The 14090-nt window shown below is 52.7% G+C and overlaps 1 protein-coding gene across 2 annotated transcripts in view; it reads left to right on the plus strand.

Annotated features, from left to right (window-relative positions):
• Positions 1 to 11399, plus strand: part of SMAD7 (SMAD family member 7) — a 30735-nt gene extending 19336 nt beyond the window's left edge. For both annotated transcript variants that reach the window (XM_082354563.1, XM_082354562.1), the window contains exon 4: positions 9417 to 11399. In XM_082354563.1, coding sequence (XP_082210689.1) covers positions 9417 to 9955 — 539 coding nt within the window. In that variant the 3' untranslated portion in view covers positions 9956 to 11399. The remainder of the gene's footprint in view (positions 1 to 9416) is intronic.
• Positions 11400 to 14090: the final 2691 nt, after the last annotated feature.

Genomic DNA, 14090 nt, shown 5'->3' on the forward strand with positions numbered 1-14090 from the left:
TGGCGAAGAAAAAGACTGTAGTTCTTCAAGTTTTTGGGTTTGCAGACTCTTCCAAGAATGAGTGAAAGCTGAAAGATCTTTCCCCCCAAAAAATGCATGTGCATACCAATATTTGCATACATTTCCAGGGGTCCTTTAGCCCCATCCCATGGAATCCCTTGTACTCAAGAAGGCAGGGTGTACACGAGAGCATTAGGAGAGGCAGAGCCTTTTTCTTTTTGTGGTAAAATATCCATACCATTTACCATTCTAGCCCTTCTTAAGTGTACAGTTCAACGGCATTAAGTCCATCCCGTGGTTGTGCAAACATCACCAGTATCCACCCCCAGAACTTTTTCACCTTTCGAAACTGAAACTCTGTGCCCATTAGACACTAATTTCGCAGTCCCCCCTCCTCCCAGCTCCTGGCATGAATTTGACCGTTCCAGGTACCTCACATGAGTGGATTCGTACAGTATTTGTCCTTTTGTATTTGGTTTATTTCACTCAGTGTAAGGCCTTCAAGATTCACCCATGTTGTAGTAGGTGTCAGACTTGCCTTTCTTTTTAAATGTGTATAGATATCCGTTCATCCTTCAGTGGACACTTGGGTTGCTTCCACCTTTTGGCGATCGTGAATAATGCTGCTATGAACATGGGTGAACAGGTATCTCTTCAAGACCCTGCTTCAGTTCTCCTGGGTATATACCGAGAAGTGGAATTGCTGGGTCATGTGGTAATTCTGTGTTGAGTTTTTTGAGACAGGGCCATCCTGACTTGAGCGTCTGCATAGACGGATCTGCATGGGGCAAACTGGGTGGACTTGAGGGTGAGCCCTGGGGCAGGGGGAGTGAGAGGAGAGTGGCATGGGGTGGGGGGGGAAGGAGGACAGCGGAGGAGGGGTGGCCTGGCTCTCTGCAGGAATACAGGCCAGATGGGAGCCCGCATTTATGTGAGGCCCAGAGTCCTGTGAAATGTGGAGCCCACAGCACTGAGCAGCAGTGGCCTTGTGACGGTGGTCCAGGGTAGGGGGACTTTCATTCCCCTGGCCTCCTCACTGGGGGCTTAGGGGTGGGAGGGCCCGTGAGAGGGGGGGCCTCACGCCTAGGAGGTCCTGGGTGCTTTGGGGGGTGAAAGGGCTGGGATGGCTGAGCAGTGAGTGTGTCAAAGCCAGGGAGATTAGATTACGGAGGCAGACAGAAGTAATGATTAACTTTTCCAGTCTGCACACTGTCTCCACTCTGTCGTACTGTTGTTTTTCCCTGTAAGTACAGTGCGGCCCTGGCCAGGCCCTGGTGTTGGGTTGTAAAGAAAGAAGGAATGAGGGCTGGGAGTGAGTAGGGGGCGGGGAGCCAGGGAGCTGGCCGGAGAGGGAAGGCTTTTCCATCAGATCCAGCGTTGGAATTTATTGGCCGGAATGCAGTAAATGTTCAAAATGCCATCCCATCCAACAGTTTTCATAATTGTTATGGAACAAGGGGAGCTGGGGGAGGGGAGGGATGAAAAGGACTTTTGTTTCTCACTGGATTTTTCCTCTTCTTCGGACGGATTCTCTACCCTCCAGAAAAACGAGAGTTGAGCTGGAGCTGTGTGAAGGACGGGGTGGGGCAGGGCCCGCGTCTGGGGCTGGAATACCTTGCAGGGAGCTTGGAGGGTCCGCGCAGCTCGGGGGCTTTATTAAATTGAGACCCACAGCAAAAGCTGCTCCCGCAGAGCCCCCAGACCTGCAGAACCAGGTAAAACCCGTCCTGCACCTCTGGGGGTTGTGTCCTTTCGGGAAACTGGCTTATTGTGAATCTGTGTTTATTAAGATTCTTTAACGCGTAGCCAGCGTACTTACAAGTGGTCAGGAAAAAGAAGAAAATCCTGGTGGTTTAAGAGTAGGTTCCTGTGTTGGATTTGTGTTTGCGAGTGGACGCGCACCACCAGTTGGGAATCCACACGTGGAATTTGGGGGGATTTCTGGACTCTCTCCGGGTTGGGGGTGGGTGGGTTAGAGATGTGACTCGCACGCCCTTCTGTTGTGGGATGTTCCCCTCCTTGCTATGTCTTCCCGGGAGTGGCCAGGATCCTACCCAGGGGGCAGGCAGGTGAGCAGATAATGCCCGCGCAGGCAGGTCTGGGGGGCTCTGTGTGCAAGTGTGTGACCCCTCTTTCTGAAGGCAGCTGCTGAGTTAAGTTGCGGGGGGGAACACGACGGTGGGAACTTGGTGATGCACCCTGGGGTGGAAGAGACTTGAAATTCAGACTTGAAAAGGATGAGGCTGGATGCACACTAACCAACAGCCAGGGAGGCCCATTTACTGTAAATATTATGAATGGAGTTGGCCGGGCTGGGAGTCCCCACCCTTCCTCTGAGGCCTCTCGGAGCTGGGCAGAGCTGGCCTCCTCAGAAGGCAGGCAGCCGGGTACACGCTATAATTTGCATGGCTGAAGGCTGGGGCACAGGAAGCCGCGTCAGCCCGGCTGGCGAGACAGATGGGAGCTTTTGATTTGTGTGGCTTCCCCCCCTTCCCCGGCGCTACCCTCAATTATATTCTCTGATGGCAAAACACTGCTCTTAGGAGGGACCGCTGGGCTGGGGGCCTCCGACTTGGGCCATTTGAGGGGCTTTAGGAGGTGGAGCTGGGGCCCGTTGGGGGAGTAGGGAAGTACATTTTAGCTCTAGTAACTGATTACTCATCACAGTTTGTAAGGCACAGTCACGAATCAGTCTTCTAGACTAGCAGGACCTGCCAAATATGTCAGCCCAGGGGAGTTTGCAAGAGGAAGGAGGGTGATGATGGGTGAGAAGCTTCAGGGTGCCGAGCGTGGGTGGGCATTGGAAATAAGATGGTGATACAGGAGACCCTTCCCTGGGGACTCACCTTTTCCTGGGGGCCATGAATGACAACACAGAAAGAACATGAGTTTGTAACTCTTTGCAATGAAAAAAAAAGTTGGTTTAGAGATGGACACGGCCAAATCTGACTCAAATCTCCTTTCCCTTTTGATTTTGTTTTGTTTTATTGTTGCGAATGAAATGCAAAAGTGGGCCCTGCTCCCCAAAGTGATTTTCTTACTCTCCAGAAGGTAGTAAAAATAAATGGAACCTGTGTTGTTGAATACTGAAACCCAGAGTGTAGCCAGAGACCATCAGAGCCAGAAGGGGGCCCATGGGGCTGTTTTGCCCCAGCCGCCTTTGCCCCAGTTGTGGGCTGGTCACACTGAGACTCTGAGGGGGCAAAGCCGCTTGGCCAAGGTCACGGAGCAGCAGCTTGCTGGCAAAGAAGCCGTTTCACTCCTGGCTTGCTTGGTGCGAGGGAGCTGGACCCCATACTCGGGGGCCACGGTGGGCATAGCATTTCCACAGTGGGCTGTGAAGGACACTTGTTTTTGCTAGTGTTTGGAGAGGACTGGTGGCTTCCGAGGCCTGAGGTAGTTGCCCACACACAGCTCACACCAGCCAGTATTCTGGCCTTGAACCCAGCTCTGCTTTCCAGCAGGTGATGTGTGTCTCATTGCGCCTCCTTCAACATACGGATGGTAATACTGTGCAGCCTCACAGGGTCCCCTTTCTGTGAGCCCCTTTCAGTAGAACTATACATAGTAAATGCTCGTTAGGTGAAGGTGTCAGCCCAGAACTGTTCTCCCACCTGGGGGGTGGGGAGGAGGGGGACGAAGAGTTGTCAGCATTTTCCGAGCATTTGGAGAACCTAAGAGATAATATGCCCCTAAGAGCCGAGACCCTCCGCTGTGGCTGCTGGCCAGGCCCTGACCTCTGGCTGCTTTTTATCAAATTGTCACAATGCCAATGTGGCCAGTACTGGGAGCTCCATTTTAGAGATGAGCTCAAGTCACCACCAAGGTGACATGGGAGGCAGATTGAAGGGGGAGTGTCTGATTCCATAGCTGGTCAGCTCGTGGCGGGTAGAACTCGCTGAGGAGTGAGGTTGGGCCCAGGGACCTGAAGAAGCACCCTGGCCTTTGAAGGAGAGCTTGGGGCACCCCCTGTCCACCCCCCAGTCCAGCCGCCTCAGTGGAGAACCTCGTTGCAGAGCTCTGAAAAAAAAATCCAACTTTTCCGTCCTGCCTTCTACCAGCCAGAGTTCAGTCTCTGATCCATTTGGTGCAGGAGCTTGGGGGTAGTGGTGATGGGTTGGGTCTGAGCATTTTCTGGGTAACTGAGAGTTAACCTGAAGCGTTTTGAGTTAGTTTCAACCCCCATGGTAGCTTGCTCTAAACCCCAGAGCTGTCTTTGCTGCCCCAAGAATCCGAGGGAGCAGCTCTGACGTCATCTTTTGTGTCCCGGGTGAGGTTGTAAGCATGGCTGATTAGAGCTGACCCCAGAACCCAGATTGAGCCCAGACACCGCAGCAAGTTTTTATGTGTTTGCTTCCTGAAAACTAGAGACCAGCGAGAGACTTGGTTAATTGTGCTTGGGATGAGAGTGGATGGGATGGGTTGGCACCAAGTCGCCTTTTATCTCAGCCCTTGTCCCTGAAATGGGCTGGTTGCTCTCTGAACAGTTTCCTGACCAGGGTGGGGAGCCGGGCCGATGAAGCTGTTAACCTTTGGGATGGCTGATGTAGGGGGGAAGGACAGGATGAGGCAACCCTTGGTGGCGCCGGAGTCCCGAGGAGGGAGGACCCTGGACCTGAGAGGGCGAGGCGTGGCCATGTTTGCGTTCCAGGGTTGCCAGGTTTACTTCTGGCTCTGCATGTTGTGCCCTTCGTTTGCCCTCGTCAGCCCGGGTGAGGCAGCCATTTCTGCCCAGGTTCCATCCCCAGCTGTGTGCCCTGCTGGACCACTGGGGAGGGGGCTCGCAGACCCATCCCACCGTGGGATAACCAGAATGTTGAATAAGAGAAATAATCCCTTTATAATACAAGTGCCTCGCGGAGATGAGAGTGGGTTGAGACACCCCCCGCCCCCCGCCCGCCTGCCTTTTATTCCAGCCCACTGGCGCCCTGGCAGTGGGCACATTGGACTCAGCGGGTGCCTGCTTCTGTGGCTTTCTCTGTGTTGCTTCGTTTCCCAAGTATGTCCCTGTCCTGAAAAGTCAGAATCTTGGGGACCCCCACCCCACCCCCACCCCCGTCCCATCAGCACCGCCTCTGTGTGTGGACACAGCTAGGGTGAGATGGCCTCACTTCAAGCGTTCTCAGAATCCCGCTGGGTGTTTTGGAACAGTTCTGCCTCTCTGGCCTCATGGTCAACTTCCTAAATTGGAGACCGGACATGGTACCGTCGAGGCACTGAACTTGGCCTTTCCTCCCTCCCTCCAGTTTTTTTCTTCTTCATCTCCTCACATCTTCAGATCAAAAATTTTAAAAGGGGGAAGTTCCTCTCTAACCTAGGATGTGGCCTTGAGGGTCTGGTCACCCTGTGCCATTTCGATCCCAGGCATGAGATTCATTCATGAGCCTCTGGTCTTCTAGAAGGGTCTGGTCTGTTCATTCATGACCAGGGTAATTAAATAACTCTTTGTACGAGGCAGGGAGCTCCTTGTTAAGTGGTCTTCCCTAATGCAAGTGCAAACACGAGGCAGAATCCTTCTCCTTCTCCACACGGCCTCCCGCTTTGCTTTTAAAGGGTAGATTTTATGCTTTAAGGGAAATTGGGAAGGGGAGGGGGAAAAACAACCTTAAAGGAATTTTAGGCCGATTCAGCACTTTTCTGGGGTTGCTCCACAAATTCCTTAAACTGTAATAAGAAGAAAAAATTGTGAAAAAATCTGATTAGGTAGCTTTTGACAACACAGCTTTTCTTTTGGATGCTTTAAAATGCACAAATACAGTTTTAAAACAGGCCCCCGTACAATTTTCTGAGGAGGGAGAAGTTGTTGAAAATACTGGAAAAGGTTATAAAAGCTGAGGGAAATTAACAAGGGACGGCGAGTTTTGCCTTCAGAGGTTAAGTATCGGCAACCAGGATACTAAGACCCTTCCTCAGTCCTTGTAACAAGGGGGCGTTTTTTTTTTCTGTGCAGGGTCCTCCCAGCTCCTCACTTGGAGGCCTGGGAAGCCCCCAGGAGCTAAGCGTCTGCCCCGACCTTTGTGGGGAGATGCTTGTGGGCTGTGGGCCCAATTCCAGGAACTGTGCTTCTCTGAAGATGATGCTGAGCGCTTCCTAGAAATGAGCCCAGACGGCGGGTACTTCAGGGCTAAGGAGCGGAGTCTGAACTGGCGATTTGGGGCATTGTACTGGGCCCCCAGAAGCCTTCTGTGTAAAAGGGGCCTTCGCCCTAGTGATGGGTTTGCCTGACAGCCTGTTTCTGTGCTCAGAGCTGTGTAGTTCAGGAGCAGCAAGGAGAAGAGATATCAGGGCACTAGGGGACTGCAGGGTGACATGGGGGGGGGCACGTGGGGGTCCTGCTGCCCCAGATTAGGGCACCTAGTGGGCTTTCAGGGACCTTGTTCACATCCAGGGACACCCACACGCTGCTGTTTATCTGGGCCGGGCCATTAACCTCAACAGAAAAAGGCTTTTTCTTTTTCCAGGGAATGTCTGGCAGCAAATTGCTGGGTGCATTGTCAGGCCGCACAGATGAAAGAGAAACCAGCCAGAACGCACCCACCCCACCCCCCATTCCCCCTCCTCTCTACCGGCCAACCTCAGGCCCCAGCCCCCGCCCAGCTTCCTCTGCCCCTTGAAGCCCACCAGGCAGACAAGGCCCCCTACCCCTTGCCGGTGGGCCTGGCACAGGGGCAACTCAATCTTCAGGCTCCCACCCTCCTCCCCCTCCCCCTCCCCCTCCCCCTCTCCCCTCCCCTCCCCCTCCCCCTCCTCCTCCTCCCCCCACTCCCCCAACCCCCATGCTCTGGCCGGTGCCAGGTTTCAGGGTAGCCGAGCTCCATGAAACAAAGTATTGTGAGGCTCCGCTGAGGGTCTCCTGAACCTCCCTCCCAGCGACTCCTGAGCCTTCCTTTCCAGGCCAGTTTGTTGTCCTGAGTTGGGATAATAAGTGAGAACTTCTTACATTTTGAAACGCTCTCCCCCCTCAAACAAGCAGGCAGGTGGGCGCCCTGTGCCTTCCAGAAGAGGGCTTTCTCCAACCCGGCAAACTTGGACGTCAGAGCATTTTTACTTACGTGGATGTTATGGGTCTTTGGTATAGCCTTCAGAGCTGAACTCGCTCGGCAAGAGGGTTCAAAAGATCGCCAGCGCTCCCGAGTTTATTAGCAGTTGATGGATACTTTGCAGAAACAAGTTAATGCCTCATGACTCACCTTCTACTTGGAGCTCTTGTCCCTCTCTTGTTTTTCCATATGTTCCTGTGTATGTGCACGCAAACACACGTTCACATAACACACACTCGAAGTGTGCTCATATCCACGCACACAGCCTCTTTCACACTTGTGCTTCAGAGATGAATGTCGGGGTCAGGGGTGATGGGCCAGGTTTCTGGTGTTGATTTTCGGTGGGGTGGTGGTGGTTGAGGGGAGGAAGGAGCCCTCAGCTTCCCCGTCTTGTGTAGCTGGCGGGGCAGGCATTTGGGAAGGCCAGGTGGGGCGTCCAGGCGACCGCTGCTCAGGGTGGGTGTTTCTGGCTGCCTCAGTGGCTCACCGAGCGCCTTTGTACAGACTTATTCACGGGACACCTCCATGTAAAGTTAATGCAGCTGACTGGTTCCCAGGTCCTTACATGCCTGTTAACGTTGGAAGGAGTTGGTGTGCTGCGCTGCACTGGTTAACCAGCCTGCCGGGGCAGCAGGACAGTCGGGACCCGAGCCCTCCTTTACCCCCAGCTGCTGTGCTGTATAACCCATTATCATCCAGGCTCTAAACCCAGTGGTTCCAAAATCAAAAAGGCCAATCAAACCCAAAGACATCACGCACCACCCCCAACTTCATGCCCCAAGCCCCCCACCCCAGTAAGTGAGAAGCGGGGACTACAGGGAGGGCAGGAGGCCGCCTGCCAGGCCTTCCCCCGTCTCTGCCCATTTTCGTTGACAAATACAAGACTTCCGGTCTCCGCCCTGCCACCACAAACCACAGTGTTCCTGCAGCCCGGCTGGGCTGGGGAGACTTACGGTTCCCAGTCTGAGTGAGTCCTGCCCCGCCGGCTCCAGCTTAAAGGAGGAGTTGGAGGAGTCGGAATGCCAGCCTCCAGGGCCCCCTTTCCTTTCATACACGCCCCGCTTTTAAAGATCTCTGAGCGCCTGTTCGGGAGTCACCTTACCAGAATCACCCCAGTCTCCCCTGCTGCCCGTGGGAAGAAGCATGTCTAGGAAAGCCGGGGTGGGCCCTCCAGGGGAGGAGGGGGCAGGGCAGCGACTTTAGATGCTTCTGGGGAGGGAAGGGGAAGAGGAAGATGCCGCAAGCAGGGTCCTGCAAGCATGGCGGTACCCACTTTAAACACATCATCTTCTGTCTGGGCTGGAGGAGGTTAAGGTAGTCTGGGCTGACACCAGCTTGCAGGTTGTGATTCGGCATTTTTACCTGAACTCACGTGTACAGAGCTGCCGCTGACAGACACACTGGGAGTTATTTTTCTATTAGGAAGATAGATATTTTTACCCCAAACCACGTCCATTAAAATTTTTCCTGGATATGGGACTTCCCTGGTGGTCCAGTAGCTAAGACTCCACACTCCCAATGCAGGGGGCCAGGGTTCGATACCTGGTCGGGGAACTAGATCCCACGTGTCACAACTAAGAGTTCACATACGGCAACAAAGATCCTGCACGTGGCAACGAAGATCCCACATGCTGCAACTAAGACCCAGCGCAGCCAAATAAATAAATAAGTAAATAAATATTTGTGGCGGGGAATAAGCTCTGCAGTGGCTCCTCTTTTTAAAAAAAAAAAAAAAAAAAAAATTTTTTTTTCCCCCGGATAGCGCCTCCTTATGACCAAGGCACTGATCTGAGAACTGGGAGACAACAAGCACAAAGACTGTTTAGCAGGTGGTCCTGGGGTCGAGGTCTGGTTCCATCATCCCTGGGGCCTGAGCAACAAGCTTTCTGAGCCCAGGTTTTCTCATGAGGATGACAAGGGGCTGGATCCGCTGGCCTTCAAGGTTCCATCCAGTTTAAAGAACTGTAATTCTAGACCATCCAACTGTAAGGCCTTTTCTAGCCCTAAAACCAGGACCAGCCAAGTTACTAAGTGGTCTTGGCTTCTGAGCTCTGCAGCGATGGTGCTTCCTTTGGCCAGGTGGGCACACGTGCTGGTGTCCCGGGTGTCTGACAGGGTGTGGGAGTGGAGGGAAGAGGCTCCCCCTCCAGCAAGCCCCATGCTTAGAGGCAAGGCTGTTCCATCACTGGGTCAAGATTTCCAGGCCCCAGTAGGAGGACTCTTCGGCCTGCAACACATCCAGCACCCCATCCCCTCCTTCTGTCTTGCACTGAGAGACAAGCTGATCGTGAGGGTGTGTGTGATCTTGATTTCGGGAGGAAGAGGAAAAGGCCGGTCTCCATCACCACCAACCATGTCCGCCATTTTGTTTTCTAGATTCCCAACTTCTTCTGGAGCCTGGGGATCGGTCACACTGGTGCGTGGTGGCATACTGGGAGGAGAAGACGAGAGTGGGGAGGCTCTACTGTGTCCAGGAGCCCTCCCTGGATATCTTTTATGATCTACCTCAGGGGAATGGCTTTTGCCTCGGACAGCTCAATTCGGACAACAAGAGTCAGCTGGTGCAGAAAGTACGGAGCAAAATCGGCTGTGGCATCCAGCTCACGCGGGAAGTGGATGGCGTGTGGGTGTATAACCGCAGCAGTTACCCCATCTTCATCAAGTCAGCCACACTGGACAACCCGGACTCCAGGACGCTGTTGGTACACAAAGTGTTCCCCGGTTTCTCCATCAAGGCTTTTGACTACGAGAAAGCGTACAGCCTGCAGCGGCCCAACGACCACGAGTTCATGCAGCAGCCGTGGACTGGCTTCACCGTGCAGATCAGCTTCGTGAAGGGCTGGGGCCAGTGCTACACCCGTCAGTTCATCAGCAGCTGCCCGTGCTGGCTGGAGGTCATCTTCAACAGCCGGTAGCCACGTGGGGAGAGGACAGAGCGGGAGCCGAGCGGGCCCAGTCCAAACTACTTTGCTGCTAATATTTTCCTCCTGAGTGCTTGCTTTTCATGCAAACTCTTTGGTCGTTTTTTTTTTTTTTTTTTCTCCCCTCCTTCCCCTCGTTCTTGTTTATGTTCTGTTTTGTTCTTTGAGAAATAGCTTATGAAAAGAATTGTTGGGGTTTTGGCGGGGGTGGGTGGTATGGTTGGCAGAACACCAAGGCATGAAAAGGGGAAGCAAAAATCAGTACCACCGAACACAATGTAAATGGGGAGCAGGCCTCGACTTCGGGGTCCTCGTTGCCCTCGTCAGGGTGTACGAGAGAGAGAGAGAGAGAGAGAGAGTGTGTGTACGCAGATGGGGGAAGCGGTATGCTCTGTGCGTTTCCTACGGATGTTGACCGCTGAGAGGTTTGCGCTCCCAAGCTGTGTCCCTCTTGCTCCTTGGACTTGCACAGTGGGGCAGCGGGTGTCCCAGCAGCAAGGCTCTGTCCCCCAGCCTGGGGAAGCCCCCATCCCGCCTCTCCCCTTCTAGGACATTGGCCTGTCCGCAGGCTTCTTAGAAGCCACCCTGCCAGAGGCTGAACCAGAACCTGTCCTTCCATGCTGTCTCACTCCCCTCCGGCCACCCTACTGCCGTTGTCGTGTCTTTCTTTTTTGGCCATCTGCTCCTGGATACCTCTGAGATGGGCTTCCCGAGGGCTGCCGGGGCAGCCCCCGTCACAGTATTGCTCACCTAGTGCCCTCTCAGGCCCCTCCGCCTCTCCCCTGCCCTGGTTACATCAGGTTTTTCCTGGACTCAGAAAACCAGCTCAGCACTTTCCTCCCCTCTGCAGCCTGTGTGTTGAGCTCTGCTGTTAGACCAGCGAGGGGAGCCGCCCCCCCTTCCCACCAAGAAGGATTCGGTCCATCTTAACCCAAGGTACCATCCTGAGCTGACACCTAACTCTTCCGTTTCTTCTACAACTCATACACTCGTATGATACGTTGACACTGCTCTTAGCTCAATGAGCATGTTTAGACTTTAACATAAGCTATTTTTCTAACTACAAAGGTTTAAATGAACAAGAGAAGCATTCTCATTGGAAATTTAGCATTGTAGTGCTTTGAGAGAAAAAGGACTCCTGAAAAAAAACCCTGAGATTTATTAAAGAAAAAATGTATTTTATGTTATATATAAATATATTATTACTTGTAAATATAAAGACGTTTTATAAGCATCATTATTTATGTATTGTGCAATGTGTATAAACAAAAATAAAGAAAAGATGCACTTTGCTTTAATATAAATGCAAATAACAAATGCCAAATTAAAAAAGATAAACACAAGATTGGTGTTTTTTTCTATGGGTGTTATCACCTAGCTGAATGTTTTTCTAAAGGAGTTTATGTTCCATTAAACAATTTTTAAAATGTATACTTGATTCCATGTTGTCCTCCAGCTCCTTTTTCTTCTGGTGGGTGGGCAGCGGGATGTAGCCATCAGAATCCGGGACAGTTGGGGTCTCCCAGAGCTTGGTTGGGGAGGAAGCTTGCTTGGTTGGTGGGACCACAAAAGGGAGAGACATCCAGAACAGCTTGCACCCGTACCTACACGGATACCACCTTTCTTGTTAGGCAGGAACCCTAGGGTGCAGCTGGTGGGTGTCCTGAATTTGTAATGGGTCAACCTCGGGGAGCCCTGAGTTACAAAGGCAGCTGATTTTTCAAAGCCTGAAAAGTTGAAAAAAGGGAATATCATTTTGAATGATGGGGAAGGAGGTTGCACTGGGAGACAGGAAGGGAAGGTAAAGTCCCAAGAACTTGGGGTCCATCCAGTTCCTGCTTGCTGACTCCTTGCTTTACATTTAAGTCCTGAGACGACTGCACCTTTCCCAGAGGAAGGTCACTGCCACACTGGCTTCCAGGACAGATTCCCTGAGGGCTGAAGCCCTGGAGTAGAGACGAGGCTGGGGCTGAGTGTTGATGGTGGGAGGGAGGGATCTGGGTCCGCTAAGTTCTGTACTGGGCACTCCCGGGAGGTGGAGAGGGCTGAAAGGAGGCTGGGCAGACCCTACTCTGCATCTGCTTAACACATTTCCAGTTCTCTATTCCCTTGGCCCAGCCCAGCTTAGCCCCAGTGGCACTTGCTGGTATTGCCCCTGGGATTTTCACTGATCTGAGCCATGTATTATTTTATTATTATTTTTAATTAATTAATTAATTTTGGGCTGTGTTGGGTCTTCGTTGCTGCACACGGGCTTTGCCTAGTTGCAGGGAGCGGGGGCTTCTCTTGTTGCGGAGCACGGGCTCTAGGGCGCACAGGCTTCAGTAGTTGCAGCACGTGGGCTCTAGGCTCAGTAGTTGTGGTGCACAGGCTTAGTTGCTCCGCAGCATGTGGGATCTTCCTGGACCAGGGATTGAACCCCTGTCCTCTGCATTGGTAGGCGGATTCTTAACCACTGTGCCACCAGGGAGGTCCCCGAGCCACGTTTTAGATTCAAGAAATAGGTTCAAATCGGGCACCAAATGGGGCTGTTTAGGTGTCTATGTCAGGGGGTCTTAAATCTTAGACCCAGGAAGGGGGTCTCTTTGAAGTGGGAGTTAATATTTTAGATATCACAAACTGGTACAATTTCAGAAAAAATTTTTTGGAGGGCCAAAGTAGGATTGCCAGTTTTTCATTTTGCCAAATGACACAAAGCATTACAGCTTACTGGCACCACTGTTTAATGCGAGGGAATTATAATACAATTGTATAGCGAGGAATGTTAACTTAGAGCTTTAGTGCCAAATGGTCATCTGGGCCAGCTTGTTCACATGAGGTGACGGGGAGCTCACTACCACTTGAAGCTGCTTTTTGTCAGTTGAACTGAAACCTGCCTCCATTTATTCGAGTTCTGCAACCTAGAATAAGTGTAAAATCCACGTCTGGAAAACACCCAAGGAGGGCTATAATTAATTCCCAGGTGGTAGTGGTGGAGGAGGGGTGGGGTGGAAGGTGTTACATTAGGGAGCTGTCAGAGGCATTTTCGTTTGCTCTAACTTGCATCAGCATGCCAGGAAGCTCTTTAATAATAATAATAGCTACCATTTATTGAATGCTTAGCTAGTTGCCAGGCATGATGTTAAGCGTTTAAGGGAATTTATTTAATCCTCCCTAGGACCCCCTGCAAAACTGGAGGCTTTGAGAGGTTAAAACACTTGCCCAAGGTCACTTGGCGAGGAAGTGCTGGGGGTGGTGGTGTTCAGGGGCTGACCTTGGCCTTACTCCTTGGTCCAAACCCTGTAGGGTTGTTATTTGGTGGAGTCTGTTGGGGCTCCAGTCCCACCACTTCAAACCAGCGCGAAGGTGGGCCCTGAGCTGCTTGCCCGGCGAGCTACGTGGGCAGGGCCTCCGGGTCCAGGAGGCAGGGGCTGTGGCAGCAGCACCTTCACACCCTCCTCTGCCACCCGGACTTGACTCTCAGCCCCACAAGGTTGGAACTGGGCTGTGGGCGTGTGGACCCGCGTGGGGTGGCTGACTCTGGGTCAGGGAAAGAAGGACATTTAGGAGAAACCCCATGTTTGCAGTACACGGCACTAAGCTGCCGTCACCACGGACATCCCCTGGGCGCCTCTGATGCGCTAGGACTGCTGCAGGGAACACGTGTCCTCCATGGTGCTGGAGGACAAGACGCCCACGCCTGAGGGTGGCCAGCAGCCCAGGCAGAATGTATTGAGTGAGGAGCGAGGACCTCCAGCCAAGGAGTTTGGATTCGTGGAGGGGAGGAGAAGATGCCCCCTTGGAGGGAAGTTTTCCTGTCACCTGGTTCTCCTTCCTCTCTCAGCTCACCAGTCAGATTTTGGGGTGTGTCACAGGGTTCTGTCCTCCCCTCTCTTCTTGGGCCACACCTTGTCCCCGGGTGGCCACGTCACTCCGGTGCCTTCATCTCCCCTCACCTGCAATGCCTCAGCTGCCCCAGCCAGAAACCTGGGTTCTCCCATCTCCCCTGCCCTGTCCCCCGACATGGAATAAACAGCCAGATCCTGTCCTCCCTGCCTCATTCCATCCACAGGTAAAAAATGCAAACAGTTCTCACGTATGTTCCCTTGCTCTATCCCCACTAGTACGATTTAGTTTGGGACCTTTTAGA

Source organism: Balaenoptera borealis, assembly GCF_965194805.1.
Source record: "Balaenoptera borealis genome assembly, chromosome: 14".
Classification (NCBI taxonomy): domain Eukaryota; kingdom Metazoa; phylum Chordata; class Mammalia; order Artiodactyla; family Balaenopteridae; genus Balaenoptera; species Balaenoptera borealis.